This window comes from Bidens hawaiensis, unplaced genomic scaffold (genome assembly GCF_021521415.1).
Source record: "Bidens hawaiensis isolate Kalapana, Puna unplaced genomic scaffold, B.hawaiensis_p1.1 tig00028737_1, whole genome shotgun sequence".
Taxonomy (NCBI): domain Eukaryota; kingdom Viridiplantae; phylum Streptophyta; class Magnoliopsida; order Asterales; family Asteraceae; genus Bidens; species Bidens hawaiensis.
Window position 1 is genome coordinate 200,787 of NW_027494702.1, and position 17,257 is coordinate 218,043.

Below are 17,257 nucleotides of genomic sequence, written 5' to 3' on the forward strand. Positions count from 1 at the left end.
ACTTCTCCAAATGGATTGAGGCAGAAGCATTTGTACAAGTCTAAGAAAGGGAAGTAATATCTTTTATTAAACGAAATATTATAACTAAATTTGGTATTCCCACTGAAATTGTTTGTGACAATGGTTCCTAGTTTATCGGGAAGAGAACCACTAACTTTTGTGACAGTTGGGGCATTAAAATGATTACTTCGACTCCAATTCATCCTCAAGCCAATGGTCAAGCAGAGTCTAGCAACAAGATCATCATCAACAATCTAAAGAAAAAGCTAGGATCCAAGAAGGGAAAATGGGCTGAAGAACTTCCTTATGTTCTCTGGGCAGACAGAACTACACCAAAAAAATGCGACAGGCCAGACACCCTTCTCTTTGGTGTTTGGATCAGAAGCAGTAATTCCCACAGAAATGGTGGTTCCTACTGCGAGAACTAGCATCCGTGATCCTGAAGCCAATGAAGAAATCCTTCTTGAAGACTTGGATACTGTAGAAGAACTCAGAGATCTAGCAAAAATAAGAATGGCAGCTTATCAACAAAGGGTAGCTGGGACATATAACAAAAATATCAGAATCAGAAGATTTCAAGAAGGAGATCTAGTATTGAGGAAAGCCTTCTAAATCACAACAAATCCGGCTGATGGGAAGCTAGTGCCCAAATGGGAAGGACCTTATCAAATTGAGTCGTAAGCAGGAAAGGGGGCATATCATTTGCTCACAATGGAAGGCAAAAGGTTACCAAGAGCATGGAATGCCATTCACCTCAAGAAATATTTTTTCTGATCAAGATCCACTATCCTGAGAGGATATATTATCCGGAAAAAGGATCTAGGACTCTTAAATCGGTAACATCTTTCTGATCTGTTATTTCTTTTGAATTATTATTAATTTAAGGATAATATATTCTTAACACTTTATCTTTTCCAAGTTTTGAGTAACCATGCAGGATTGTAATGATTCATTGATGTTCAAGAGGTTGGCCACCTCTCTTTTGCATTTAAGGTACTTACTATTTCCCTTGGCCTACCCACGTTTGGATATGACCCCCGATGGTCATATCCCCTATGGTTTAAAGGTTTTCACATTTCTCATGATCGCCAGTTGCGCACGCTATCCAACACATAGTTCGGGGCAGCGGGACCAGTACACACTTAGTGGCTGACAATTTCGTTGTCTCCGGCTATATGGAGGATCCTACGAATTATGGTAGACGTAACATACCTCCGGTTTATAACGTTTTCACGTTATCTCACGTTTGGGCTAAATCTCGGTTCGGGCGAGAACCCAGTTAACATCCGTATCTTTGGGCCAGTCCCCAGTTTGGGCTTGTCCCCAGTTTGTTGGGCTTGTCCCCAGTTACACGGGCTTGTCCCCAGATTACACGGGCTTCTCCCCAGTTGCACGGGCTTCTCCCCAGTTTATTTTATGGGCTTGTCCCCGGTTTATTGGGTTTAATCCCAGATAATATCATAAGTTATTTGCATCAGATATCATAAATTAGATTATGAGGATCACCGAAGGATCAATACTTATGGATTCAAAATCCTTTAATTCAGTTTTATAAGGATTGCAAAAGGATCAATACTTATGGTAACTTTGGTCTAACCAGACCTTACGGTATGATTTATGTTTATCGATTTGCACTTATTTGATTTCAGTTTATATCTTCATAGATATAAGGATTCATTATTCTCAATATATTTTTATAAGGATTTAAGATCCTGGTTTATTTTTGCAAGGATATTTTATCTTAAAAACTTTTTACTAAAGAATATTTCTCAACACTTTCAACAAGTCTAAAGCTATATCAGACAAACTTTCAAAATAACAGACAATCAACAGATAGTTAAAAGATACTATTTATTAAACTTACTTGAATTATTAAAAATCTTAACCCGGATTTCACTATTCATAAAAATGGATCATCCACCCGGGTTAATCAGGTGTTACTAGTTGTTCATGATTTGCAGGGAGAAGGATATACAACCGGAAGGGAAGTTCCCAAGGAAACTCCATTGATATATGACAATTATATCCAGCTTGTCAAATCTCATATGTTTTCACAGAAAGTTTGAATTCAAAGGCAAAATGACAGCTGTGATTTTATCACAACCGCCATTTTGGAAGCAATTGTTAGTGCACAGAAATTTGACACTGTGGATATGTTATCCTGGCATATGTTTTGGATCAGTTATCCTTAGCGTGTGTTCTAGATCCCGACAGGATCAATGATCCACAGTACTTATTATTTACTAACGGTTGTTCTCATGTATGGTCTTATATTTAGCAGGTATAACGGTTAGAAGACTCAGTCTATCCACTAAATTGCAGTCAAGAAGACTCAGTCGTACGTTTCAGGACATCGTGTTATATGCATTTACCATTGTGTCTTACGTTTCAGGCCATTCTGTTATATGCATTTACCATCGTGTCTTACGTTTCAGGCCATTGTGTTATATGCATTTACCATTGTGTCTTACGTTTCAGACCATTGTGTTGTTATATGTATTCATTATTGTGTTTTACGTTTCAGGTTATTGTGTAATATGTATTCATCATTGTGTTTTATGTATTAGATAATTTATTAGTATTTTTCATTATATATATACTATTGCACAACGGTGTTATTAGTATTTTAAAAAAACATAATGATCAGATGGAAGACACAATGGCAAAAAAACACATTAAAAAACAGAAAGACACAATGACGAAAAAAGACACAATGGTAAGCAAAAAGACACAATGACGTAAATTATTTTTTATTCTTATATAACAAAATTATACTCATATTAAAGGTAAAAAAACTCTTGTTATTATGGTGAATATTATTTTTTTTTAAATATCATATGAAAAAGTTATAGACGTTTAAAAATAATAGGAGAATTAACATGTGACTTGCATGTGGAGAGAGAAAATGTGTAATATTACTTTTATACCATTTTTCCTTTGATCCCTACATGACACATGTCAACTAATTATGACTTCTCATCCTTCTCATTTTTGTTCCCCTTTGTAGATTAACTTGACCCTTCATCATTTAACATATTTTCTTACAATAATTCATGATTTGCAGAATTCAAATGTTACTGGTCGTCGAAAAAACATTATTTTTAGGAAACTCCTTTTTGGCCTGAAAAAATTAACATTTTTATCCCAAACCTTTTTTTTTAATCTTATATCAAATATCAAGTGGCTTTAGTTTAAATGTGAGCACTCGTTGAACCGGCATTTTCTACCAACTCTCCATGAATATTATATATGGCATCAACTTCCTCTAACCATGGTGGAGATATCGTTGTGTCTTTCAGGCCTTTCCGATTTCTTGAATTTTACATCTTGAGTCTTTTGAGATATACATAGAATGGCATCTTCATCATCTTTAAAACCATTAGGAGGGTGGACATACGATGTGTTCATAAGCTTCAGAGAAGAAGACACCCGCAATAATTTTGTAGATCATCTTTACGGAAATCTAGTTCTGAAAGGAATACACACGTTTGTAGAAAGTTAAAGAAGGAATGATTGTTTGTATTATTCATCTTGAAGCTTTACAAAGCATATATATACTAGTACATGAGTAGATGAAAGACTAGAGAATAAATTATATTTAAGACTACAATTAAGTGCTTATAATAACTAAAATTAAAGTGGTGAGGTGAAGAGCCATTGATGATAAATGCAAGCCTTAACACGCCCCCACAAGCTGAACGGTCGGGGAAACATGAAGGTTGGAACGAAAGACTTCAAATTGGGGGACAGGCTGCCCCTTTGTGAGAACATCAGCCAGTTGTCTTGAAGTGTAAACATAGCGCACTTGAAGGGTTTGTGCAAGGAACATGTCACGAATAAAATGTGAATCGACCTCAATATGTTTCGTTCTTTGATGAAGTACGGGATTAGCAGCTCGGTATGTAGCACCAAGATTATCACACCATATGACAGGAGAAGACCCAGATGAGATACATAACTCTGATAGTAATGATTGTATCCAACAAACCTCTGCTGTAGTATGTGCAACACGGTACTCGGCTTTTGTGCTGGATCGAGCCACTGTGTTTTGCTTTTGGAACTCCAACTTATGATATTGTTACCGAGAAAAACACAATAGCCGGTCTGGATCGTCGGTCATCAGGGCAACCAGCCCAATCTGCATCGGTATAGGCATTAACTGAGAAGTTTGAGGATCGTGTAATGGTAAGACTGTGAGTGATAGTTCCTTTCAGATATCGAAGAATACGTTTGACAGCAGTCCAATTACGATCAGTAGGTTGTTGGAGAAATTGAGAGACTTTGCTGACAGAGTAAGCAATTTCAGGGTGAGTCATAACAAGATACTGGAGAGCTCCTACAGTACTACGGCATTGCCACAGATCAGCCAAAGGAATACATGTGTTACGAGAGAGTTGACGACCAGTACTTACTGGTGTGGGTATTGGTTTGCACTGACTTAGACCAGTCCGTTTGAGAAGGTTCTGAAGATACCAGTTTTGGGATAGATGAAGAGTATTTTCGGTAAAGGTGGCTTATATTCCTAGGAAATTGTTTAACTTCCCTAGAACTTTTAGAGCAAAGCGGGAGCGTAGTCGACTTATTAGAGTATTAATAAAAACATTTTGATGTCCAGTTATGATTATATCATCAACATACACCAAAACATAGAAGACAATAGAGTTGAGATTGTAAACAAATAAGGAGGAGTCAGACAAGCATTGTTTGAAGCCAAATTCCTGAAGAGTTGATGTTAGTTTGGAAAACCATGCTCGCGGTGCCTGTTTGAGACCATAAATGGCCTTTTTGAGAAAACACACATGATGAGGACGAATGGGATCAGTGAAACCAGGGGGTTGAGACATGTAGACAGTCTCATACAAATCCCCATTAAGGAAGGTATTGTTAACATCGACTTGCCGAATATCTCATCCACCAGAGAATGCAATAGACAAATTATTCTAATGGTAGTGGGTTTTACCACAGGACTGAATGTTTCATTATAATTGACTCCTTCGGTTTGATGAAAACCTTTAGCGACTAAGCGTGTCTTGTAGCGATTAATAGAACCAGCAGAGTTATATTTAAGACGCTAAACCCATTTACAACCAACAACATTATTTCCAGGGGGAGCGGGAACTAAATCCCATGTGTGATTGTAATTTAAAGCTTGAATTTCTGAATGCATGGCATCGCGCCAAGCTTGGTGTTTATTTGCTTGAATAAAGGTGGATGGTTCACTGATTGTAGATGAAAAGGCATGATAAAGCACATGATCAGGGAAGGTCTTGGTCCGACGGGTGTTATCCTGTGTACGCGTGACCATAGGATGTTTATTTGTTGAAGGTGGTGGTGGTGGTGGGGATGGTGGTGGTGGTGACTGTGGTGGGGAGGAGGGTGGTGTGATAGTTGACGGTGTAGAAGATGTGGAAGACAATGGTTGTGACGAGGTGGATGTGGAAGGATAAAAGTCCAGAAGTGTTGAGAGGTGAGGTATAGTGGTGGTGGAATCAGAGGGGGTTGCATGCAGGGTGGGTATAGTGAAGGTTGTTTCATGAAAAACAACATGTTGGGAAGTATATGTGAGACCAGATGTGGGATCATGGCATAAATAACCAAGATGGTCAGAAGCATAACCTAGAAAAATGCAAAGAATGGACTTGGGTGAGATTTTGTCCTCACTAATGTCACCAAGGAAAGGATAACAAAGACAACCAAAGCTGCATAAATTCGTGTAATTGGGTTTGGTTTGGAACAAGAGTTCATAGGGAGAAAGATACCCAAGAGTTGGAGACGGTAGGCGATTGATTAGAAATGTTGATGTGGCAAAGGCATCATACGAGTAAGGCTTGGGCAGATTGGCTTGAATAAGGAGAGCCCGAGCAGTTTCTGATAGATGTCGGTTCTTTCGTTCGGCAACTCCATTTTGTTGGGGTGTGTAAGGACATGAAATGCGGCATTGAATTCCACAACTGGATAGAAAATTTGACATGGAACCACGCGTAAGTTCAGGAGCACCATCACACTGAAGATGTTTAATAGTTGTTGAAAACAGATTTCAACAAGATTTTTGAAGTGTCGAAAGGTGTCAATGGCTTGGGAGCGGTAGGTTAGTGGATACATCCATGTGAATCGACTATAGTCGTCGATAAAGATAATGAAGTAATGATAACTAGATCGTGATGTAATTGTGGTGGGTCCCCAAATATCACAACGAATAATATTTAATGGTTGAGTACTTCTTTTTAGTGATGGTGTAAAAGGTAATCTGGTTGATTTGGACATATTGCAAGGCACACAAGTCTTATTATTATTTGAAGAACAAGTAACAAAAGGAAAAGAATACGACTAAAAACATTATTGGAAGGATGCCCTAATCTATTGTGCCAAAGCATGTGAATCTTGGAAGTCCGAGCAACGAAAGAGTAGAGCCGGAACGGTTTAAGTTGGAGGCGGTGGATGAGTGTCCCCTGCAAAGTCTGTATAGATAAACCAAATTATGAGAAATTAAAGGAAATCGGGTTATCACGAACTAGTTGTGTGATAGATAATAAATTTTTAAAAAAATTAGGAACGATTAAAACATTTTTTAAGAAAAGTTTATGATTGGAAAGGGTAAGAGTGGTATGTCCAATATAATTTATTTTTAATGCCACACCATTACCCACTATGACTTCTTCGGAACCAGATACGGAGTAACATGATCAACCATGTTAACATTAGTTGCCATGTGGGCGGTAGCCCCCGAGTCGGCAATCCAACTGTCCACTTCATCACATATGTCGAAAAACGTTGGCATGGTAGTAGTAACCCCAAAGGAGGTAGGAACAATGGATAATGACAACCATTGATCATGTTCGGATGGAGACAAGAAATTGATGTTGGTATCATGGGTGGAAGTGGTTGTGTTGTGATAAAACAAAGAGAATTCAAAATGCGGCAGATCTTGAGAAAAGTATGAAAAAGGTTCGGATGGGCCAATAGCAATATTGGCATGATAATTATCTGTGAGAGAGTTGGTGGGCTGAAGAATGGAGTTACCCGGGCAGGAGAGCCCATATGTGGTTATGTATAGAAGTCAAAAAAGGAATAAGCACGTGGATCCATATGCATACGATCAACATGGGGGCTAGGGTTGGGGTTGGAATTTGGTGAACGATGACCATAGGATGGATCAAAACCAGAATTCCACACCGAAATTGGGTGGGAAAACGATTGTATGGTGTCATGGAGATCCGTGTGATATGCTGGAAATGGTGGTGAAGATCGGCAAGAACTAGAGGGGCGACCACGACCCCTATAGGTGGTCGAACCACCACGCCGATTTCCGGTATAACGGCTGAAGGTATGGTTGTTGTTGCGGGAACCAGAGGACGAACCAGATTGAGTGTAACGATAGTGACAAGTAGGTGCTTCATGACCGGATTTCTTGCAAATTTGACTTATGGTTCAGAGTTGAAGGTTGGAGGGTGAGTGATTGTTATTGATGTTTTGGTTGGTGGTGGGTGGGTTATTGGTGGGTGGAATGTTATTCTGATTAGAAGCGGCCATGGCGACCGGAGGTACGGGATTTGATTGTTGTTGATGGAGACGTTCCTCATACACCAATAATTTTGGATCGTAACTGGGCAAATGAGGGTGGTGTTTCAGACTGCTCAATATTAAATCAAAGGAAGGTGAGTTGAGACCATGAAGAACTTGTGACACGAGATCTTGATCGGTGACCGGGTCACCAACAGATTGTAGCTGATCAGCCAATTTTTTGGCTGCATCACAGTAGGTTGTGATGCTTTGATTATTTTGTTTAAGAAGTTGAAACTGAGTCTTGTATTGAGACTTCTTAGCAAACACTTGGTCAAAAAAAGTGGTTTCAATGATGGCCCAAACAGGTCTGTGGCGGTAGCGGTACCCACTGCAAGATGTGCAATGGAGGGATCGAGAGTGGCATTAATACAAGCACACACATATCCACCGTTGCAATCCCACTCGGTATGGTCGTCGGTGGGTACCGGTGGTTCGGGTGAGATGTGCTCAAGGAGATCAACGGTTCTTAGAATAGTAGTGATTTCATGCTTCCATGAAAGAAAGTTATCGTGGTTCAATCGCACACAAACGAAGTTTGCGATATTAGTCAGTGGAAAACGGTGTGGATCGGATGGAGGATTTGGAGGGGGAGGATGGCTATTATCACTAGATGTTGTCATGGCAAGGGTAAAAAAAGGTGTTTTCAAAAGGGATAGATCGAATGGCTTGATACCATGTAGAAAGTTAAAGAAGGAATGGTTGTTTGTTGTATTCATCTTGAAGCTTTACAAAGCATATATATACTAGTACATGAGTAGATGAAAGACTAGAGAAATAAATTATATTTAAGACAACAATTAAGTGCTTATAATAACTAAAATTAAAGTGGTGAGGTGAAGAGCCATTGATGATAAATGCAAGCCTTAAAAATGTTCAAAGACGATGTGATGATTCGTAAAGGGAATCAAATCTCTAAAGAACTTAAACAAGCCATCGAAGAATCCAGATTTGCGGTGGTGGTACTTTCTAAAAATTATGCAAACTCTTCGTGGTGTTTGGATGAGCTTGTTGAAATCATGAATTGCGGGAAGGTGTTTCCTGTGTTTTACCATGTGGATCCGTCTGATCTGCGCAAAAAAAAGGAGACTATGCTATTGCTTTTGAGAATCATGAAGAGAACTTTAATGGCGAGAAGAATAAGGAGTGGAGGGAAGCATTAGCCGGAGTTTCCAATCTAGCGGGCTATCACATCTCGGCTAACAGTGGGTAGGCTTCCTTATTATGCTAATTCAATATATTTCCTCTCTTGTTTCAAAATCTTGGATATCCGAATTTTCGGATTCGGATAGTGATTCAGATAATTTTTAGATATTTCGGATATCCGATATCCGAAAACTTAAATTATGGTTTTTTTAATTGCCTTTTTATATATAAACATATCTAATATATGGAGACCTAAATTAAGTTAACTTAAATTACTACTTTTATTTTTGGGTTGGTGTTGTTACCTTAATGAAGTTAACTGATATCGACTCGCGCTGCTACAACACGAATCATAAATACAAACTTAGCCCCGTTCAAGCTACCTAGTTTTACTTAAATAAAATTATTCGCTATATAAAATAGAAACTTAAGATTTTAGAATATGTGCCATCTTGAAACTTAAACATGGATTAAACCATCGCACCCGTCTTCATTTTATTTACATGGGTTCACTCCAATTAACTTTAGGGGTTCACTCTGATTCTTTTTATATACTTTCTAGAGTAAAGCGTCATTTTCGTCCATGTAGTTTGGCAATTAGTAATCCACGTTTTCCAATTCTTGTCAATTACATCCAAATCACTAACCCCGTTAAAATTAATCGTTAAGTTAGGGATATACATGTATTTTCACTCTTTATTATACACTACCAGAAATTTGAGTTTTAGTGGCGACAAAAGTCGCCGCTAAAAGAAATGGCGGTGACATGTCGCCGCTAATAGTCCTCCACTAATGCCCTGCTTGTCACCGTTAATTCTTTAACGTGTCGCCACTAATGAGGCACCGAAGACATTGCCGGGAATTTTTCCTGAAGTGGAGTTCCTCATTTTGAACGCAACAAAATGTTTGAGTAGCAATAAACTGAATTTGTAAACACATAAACACAAAACAAAACACACTTAGATTCTCATTAAAATTGTTTAAACTTACATGAACTTTAAACGACTTCTACATAAAATAACAAGAAATAAAACAGGTGGTCCGGAACTTGAAAACACGGTGGTAGTCCGACAATGACAGAGCTTGATAGTGGTGGAGCCTGACGGTAGTAGATATTGAAAATACGGTGGCGGAGATTGACGTTGCCGAACCTTGGAAATACGATGGCGGATCTGAAGTTGTGCCTGGTTGCCGTAACAGAGCTGTTGGGTTCCAGTTGTGATCAGTCAACGGTTTAACAATTAAACCCGGTTATAATTGGTTTCATAATTATTAATCAAATTAATAATATACAAGAAAACACTGTGGAATATAAAAATCGAGTAATCAACATTTAATGGAACCGTTCAGGATCCGGTTACAAAAGATACGAGTATGATACGAAACAACTAAAGAAGACAACATATAAGTTTACCTCGATTAATGAATAACCGGTTGAGACACCGAGGTTCAACGAACAAGTGCTAGTCGACGAACCGAAGAAACGAGCGGTGACGGTAGTGCGTTACAGCAGCAGCGGCAGCGGCGTACTAGATGGCGGCGAGAAACGGTGATTCGGTGGTGGTTTGCGGAAAGCTACAGCAGCAACCGGTGGCTCCTTAAAACAGCCGATGATGGTGCTTGTTTGCTTGTTTCCGTTGATCCGAGAGAAAAGTGACGAGGGTGTTTAGGGTTGTATGGCTCCCTTTTCTTGGAGGCTAATCAACACCAACGTAGGTTTTTGTTATCCTTATTTTAATATTATATGAGATTATTTATATATAAATAATCTCAAACTATCAATATTAAATCATAACCGGGCCTAAAGTCCAACTCGTTCCAACTCTCGTTTAAATCATAATTGGGCTCTTTGGCCTGAGAAATAGCACCTGTGTTATCACAGAACTCCTCGATTGGTTTGCGAATACTCAGAACCATATCGAGATCAGTGATGAACTTCTTCATCCAAGCAGCTTCCTTAGCAGCATCTGATGCAGCTATGCATTCAGACTCAGTGGTGGAATCAGCCACCACACTCTGCTTGGAGCTTTTCCAGTAAATAGCTCCTCCATTGAGAGTGAATACGAATCCTGATTGTGAGCGAGAATCATCTTGGTCAGTCTGGAAGCTAGCATCAGTGTAACACCTTACAATGAGCTCTTCTTCCACTCCTCTAAACACCAAGAACATGTCTTTGGTCCTTTTCAGGTACTCAAGATGTTCTTTACTGGTAATGGGCCTTAGGTCCATGGGCTTAAGGTAGTAAATATACCCCTTAAACCCTAATCCTTACCATTTTTATCCATCTCTACACCATAGCCTACACCATCAAAAACACATACTAACACTCTCCTATATCCCGAGCCAAGATCCGAAGGTGAAAACCCGAACCCGTTGGTGCTAGAACGTTGTGACGAACCAAACCAACATCAAGACTAGACCGTGTTCGTTGAGCGACTCATTTAAAGGTACGTTTATCAAGAAACCCATGTCGGCTCATTCAGGAATCCAAGATCTATGATTGAATGGTAAAAACGAATCAAACGTAATTATCCTTGATGAACTTCGTTAAAAGTAGATAGGTCAATTGAGGGTATAAAGAACCGGTTTTAAAATGAATCAATCGCACCCTGTAAACGTGATGTTTAAGTGTTTGGGATGATTGGGGTTAGTAGGCGCTGGGTATACGAATCTGTAGATACCAAAATCGTGTTGTTCCATAGCGATTTGAGGTCTAGTTGCAATTCCCGTTCAGTTGAATGATAGGTGTTCTTATCAATTCTGACTTTAACCTCTGAGTCAAAGTTTGGATAAGACTGATGCCCATTCGTTATGTTGAAAAAATTGTTGGTCATCCGTTACTCACCCATTCGCTATGTTAAGATAACGAATCAGGTCATTCATTACTCACCCATTCGCTATGTTAAGTTAACGAATCAGTCATTCATTACTCACCTATTCGTTGTGATACGATAACGAATCATGTCATTCGCTATAAGATACGCTTGTAACAAATGAGGCTTTATCAGAGGCCATTCGTTATATCGAATGGGTTAGTAAATAAGATATTATTAAAGAATCCTAAGGAAATTTTGTTAAGAACAGTTAATGAAAACAATTTTTTTCTAAGCTGACCTAGCAGCTTAACCCCAGCCAGGGGCTCTGTCCCTTGGACCCCGCTAGGGGCTGCCGCCCCTAGAACCCCGCTGTCATGGACGTTGCCCGCGGACCCCCGTTTGTTGAGGGTTATATCCCTTTTATTGTGTATGAAATTTATGGTTTCTGTTGGTGTAAATCCACTCACCTCAACTCAAAATGAGAAGCAATTCTCCATTGGTAGCAAATGGTTATCCATTAAGCGAAGGAAATCTTAGTTAACATAGACCGCTCTTGCAAGAACAGACTAATAGGGTCAGCTACCCAGCCAACCTTTATAATTAAATGTCGTTACTGTGTAGGTAGAGCTTGTTGTGAAAGACCTATTATTGGATAATTCATGGGTAGAGCCGAAGAATGTGAACTATACAAGTTATTAAACTAGAAATGCGATAAGGGTAGTGATAGTTAATTGATACGTGTAATTGTTATACAGTTAGCCGTGCCTAGATAAAGAAAGGAGTTACCATTAACTCTGAAAGGAACTGAGTTCAGGTGAATTTCTAACCCCATTTCCTTGTTATGTTTTCGGGGATGTGTGCATACTCGATGTGATTAGTTAATACACTTACCTTAAGTGGTAAGTGTATGCCTTTTATGATTTATGTATGAATGAATACTTGACGGTGCGTGAACGATCTCCGGATATTGCATGTACCGCCAGGTGATAGTATGATATGTGATTATTTTACGAATGATGTATGAATGATATATGAAAGTTACAGAAAAGATTAAGAGTATGTGTGAAAATACATAAATATAAATATTAAGAAGATAACGTATGGTTGTATGGTCGTATGGTGGTATGCCTACAGGGTTGTCACGGGTGGTCCATTGGACAACCCTTAAGTGATTTAAGACCGTTAATTAATATTCAAGATCCGGGAACGCCCTTAATTAATATTCAAGTAGGCAATTTTCAAATGTCTAGGGCGTTACTAGATCTTGGGGCCGGAGTAAGCATTCTCCCGGGGGGTTTATACGACCAATATGACTTTGGTCCTTTGAAACGTGTTGAGATCACGATTGTATTGGCGGATTTGTCTGATAAACTTCCCCGTGGAATCGTGCGAGATGTAATTGTAAAATTTGAGGACTTTTATTATCATGTTTATTTTTTGGTGTTAGATTATTCATCAGGTGACCCAAGTCAACAACAAAATGTTATCTTGACCATTTTTGAACACTGCTCACGCAATCATTGATTGTTGATTTGGTACCGTTAGCATGGCGTTTGGTAATCGAAAAATGTGCCTTAATGTTTTTACTAACGTTGCTAATTCTTTGAGTGGTGAAGAATGTTTTATGGCAGATGTGGTGGACCATTGTATTCCTCATGAATATGATGAAGATTGTGTAAAAGCTTGTATTTGTGATGATTCTGAACAGGTACACATGTGTGCATTGAGGATGGAAGAACAAAAACAGGATGTCTTTGCTATGCAAGAGGGAAGGCCACCATGGACACATCAATTTGAGAGCTTGCCAACGGAGATCAATTCGAACATAAAGCCTTCTTTGGAGTGTCCACCAAAGGTTGAATTGAAGGAACTCCCAAGTCACTTGAAGTATGCATTCTTAGGGGAGAATGAAACCCTTCCGGTTATCATTGCTTCTAACTTGGAGGAAGAACAAGAGAGGGCGCTGGTAAAAGTGTTAGGGCATATAAGGCTGCCATTGGAGGGACGCTTTCAGATTTAAAGGGTATTAGTCCTTCGATTGTAATGCATAAAATAATTAATGATGAGGAGGCTAAACCAACAAGGGAGACTCAAAGACGATTGAACCCGAATTTGCGAGAAGTGGTGAAAAAGGAGGTTATCAAGTGGTTGGATGCGGGGATCATTTATCTCATTTCAGACAGTGCATGGGTGAGCCCGACACAGGTAGTTCCCAAGAAAGTCGGCATCCAGGTAATAAAAGGTGATAATGGTTAACAAATCGCCACCCGACCGGTAACCGGGTGGCGAGTGTGCATCGATTATAGAAAATTAAATAATGCAACCTCGAAAGACCATTTTCCATTACCATTCATTGATCAAATAGTTGAAAAACTTTCCGTTCAAAAATATTATTGTTTTTTGGATGGATATTCGGGTTACAATCAAATTGCAATTCATCCCGATGACCAACATAAGACCACCTTCACGTGTCCATATGGTACTTTTGCCTTTAGGCGAATGTCATTTGGACTGTGTAATGCCCAGGCTACTTTTCAAAGATGTATGATGAGCATCTTTTCTGACATGGTCGGGGAATCACTTGAAGTTTTTATGGACGATTTTTCCATTTTTGTCTCAACATTCGAGTCGTGTGTCGTTGATTTAGAAAAAGTTTTAAAACGATGTGTTGAGACAAACTTAGTGTTGAGTTGGGAAAAAAGTCACTTCATGGTGCAGGAGGGCATTGTGTTGGGTCATGTGGTTTCAAGTAGGGGAATGGAAGTTGACCAAGTTAAAATAAAAGTAATTTCATCTTTACCACCCCCGAAAAATGTCAAAGGGGTGAGATCGTTTTTGGTACATGCCGGATTTTATAGGAGATTCATTAAAGGGTTTAGTGCAATTTCAAAATCTTTATGTAACCTCTTATTGAAGGATGTCCCCTTTGAGTTTACTGATGAATGTTTGCAAGCTTTTGACAGCTTGAAAGAGAAGTTGGTACAAGCACCCATTTTGCAATCACCGGATTGGTCAAACCCATTTGAAATAATGTGTGATACTAGTGATAGCACGGTGGGAGCAGTATTGGGTCAAAGGATGCAGAAAAAGCCGGTGGTGATATATTATGCGAGCAAAACTTTATCCGAGGCGCAATTGAATTACACCACTACCGAAAAAGAGTTACTTGCGGTGGTGTATGCCTTGGACAAATTTTGATCGTATATTTTGGGAAGTAAAGTTGTGGTGTATTCGGATCATAGTGCGGTCCGATATTTGATGGAGAAGAAAGACGCGAAACCACGTTTGATTCAATGGGTGTTATTGTTGCAAGAATTTGATCTTGAAATCCGGGACAAGAACGGTTGTGAGAATGTAGTGGCGGATCACTTGTCTCAGATTCCACTTGAAGGTGTTGATGATCCGATGGATATAAATGAAAAATTTCCGGATGAACAGTTGCTCGCCGTCTCAACCGCACCGTGGTATACCCATTATGTTAATTATTTAGCCACGTGTGTGATTCCAGAACATTGTTCAAAGAAACGGAGGCAACAATTCATTTCCCAAGTCAAACAATGCATATGGGATGAACTGGACCTTTTCAAGGTTTGAGCGGATAGTTCTTAAAAGATGTATACCCGAGAATGAAGTGCAAGAGATTTTGACACATGCTCATTCATCAGCATGTTGGGGGGCATTTTAGTGGATCAAAAACGGGGTATAAAGTACTAACATGGGGGTTCTATTGGCCAACACTTTTCAAAGATGCTAATGAATATGCCCGACATTGCTTGAATTGCCAACGAATGGGGGTATATCAAAAAGAAATGAAATGCCTTTACAACCCATTTTGGTGGTTGACATTTTTGATGTTTGAGGCATAGACTTTATGGGCCCGTTTCCAAACTCGTGGGTGTACTTGTATATTCTTGTTGCAGTTGATTATTTGTCGAAATGGGTTGAAGCTATTGCAATAAGAACTAATGATCACTCTGTGGTTTGTAAGTTTTTCCAACCTAACATTTTTTCAAGATTCGATATCCCAAGAGTGATCATAAGTGATGGTGGATCGCATTTCAAGAACTTCACGTTTGGTAAGTTTTTAAAGCGTTATGGTGTCAATCATCAAATTGCAACACCTTGCCATCCACAAACGAGTGGCCAAGTTGAAGTTTCCAATCGCCAAATTAAGAAAATTTTAATGAAAATGGTTCGGGTGGATAGGAAAGATTGGTCGGTTAAGTTGGATGATGCGTTATGGGCATATCGAAACGCTTAAAAGACACCGATTGGTACTACTCCTTACCATTTGGTGTATGGAAAGGGTTTCCATAGCCAATGGAGTTGGCTCACCGGGCATTATGAGCACCTAAAAGTGTTAATATGGATTATCATGAAGCCGGACAATTGAGGAAGTTGAAGTTGAGTGAATTAGAGGAAATCCGGGATGAAGCGTATGAATGTGCCTCGGCGTATAAGGAAGAATTAAAAAGGGTGCATGATGCTAAGATAAGGAAGAGAACCTTTGAAGTTGGGCAAAAAGTATGGTTGTACATTTCGAGACTCAATTTGTTTCCCCGGTAACTAAAAAACAAGTGGATGGGTCCGTACGTTATCACAAGAGTAGGGAGGTTTGGTGATTGGTGTGCAAAACGGTCTATTAAAAAACTAACCTAACCAAGACACTCTAGTTTTAAATTTATAAATCAAGACTATTGTAATGCTAGACCACTAGACAGGCAAGTGTACCTATCAACTATAGTAAAGCCTAATGAAGTCCGGATATCGAACCCAAAGGACACTAGCGACACATAAACTAGACTCTAACTAATAACTTAAATAAATTGATTTTTATGTTTTTTTTATTAAATATAAAATAAATAATACTTACTCTAAATCTAGACATGGACAAATTAGACACGGACAAATCGGACTGGAACTTATATAGGGGAAACAACTACCTAGGTAAGGAATCCCACTAGTCAACTCGTAAACTTTCGGAATTTGATTTATGATTGGTACCGTATTCTAAAAATATGAAATTTAAGGAATAACTAAAGTAAGCTAGATCACCTCCCGGTCTCACCAACAATACCTAAGAACCCTAAATATCATGTAAACTCAACGGTTTAATGGTTCAGATCACCTCCAGGTCTCACCTTACCTAACTATGCTATGGTACCCAAAGATTAAGTCACCTCCCGGTCTCTAATCACAAAACACCCTAAGGCGTAAAGGGGTATTTTTGTTGAATTTGGTTATAATTCGGATCTGTAAGAATCTAAAGGAATCTAGGGTAACTCACTCCCGTGCAATCACTACCCAAACCCGCAAAAGACCAAAACAGACGACACTTAATTACCTCCCGGTCTCTCAAGTGACATAATATAAGGTATCTCTAAACTCTCAATTTCCGTTCCTATGGAATACGTTAACTATAAACCATAAACTAGTTGTAAACACACAGTAAACAACCTAATATGAATCCATACATGAAAGACATTCATAAAGACGCATATGGAACAATAAATTGATAATAAATTAATACCAAATACGCATATGCATCACAACCAAATAAAATAAAAACTTTACCAAAACATGAACCAATTATTAATAATTCAAAACTGAAAATAAAACAAGTCTAACAAGTATTCATCCAAACCCAGGCAGTATAACATTTTAGCCAACCATAATATTTAATGAAACAAAGATAAAATAGATAATATGGTTCATCAAATAATAAAGTTGACCTA

General features: G+C 38.8%; 1 protein-coding gene across 1 annotated transcript; it reads left to right on the forward strand.

The window, feature by feature from the left end:
- The first annotated feature begins 15,393 nt into the window (after positions 1-15,393).
- LOC143577570 (uncharacterized) lies at positions 15,394-16,088 on the forward strand. Its single transcript, XM_077061365.1, has 2 exons — positions 15,394-15,598; positions 15,904-16,088. The coding sequence occupies exons 1-2, from the start codon at positions 15,394-15,396 to the stop codon at positions 16,086-16,088; spliced, it is 390 nt and encodes a 129-aa protein (XP_076917480.1).
- Positions 16,089-17,257: the final 1,169 nt, after the last annotated feature.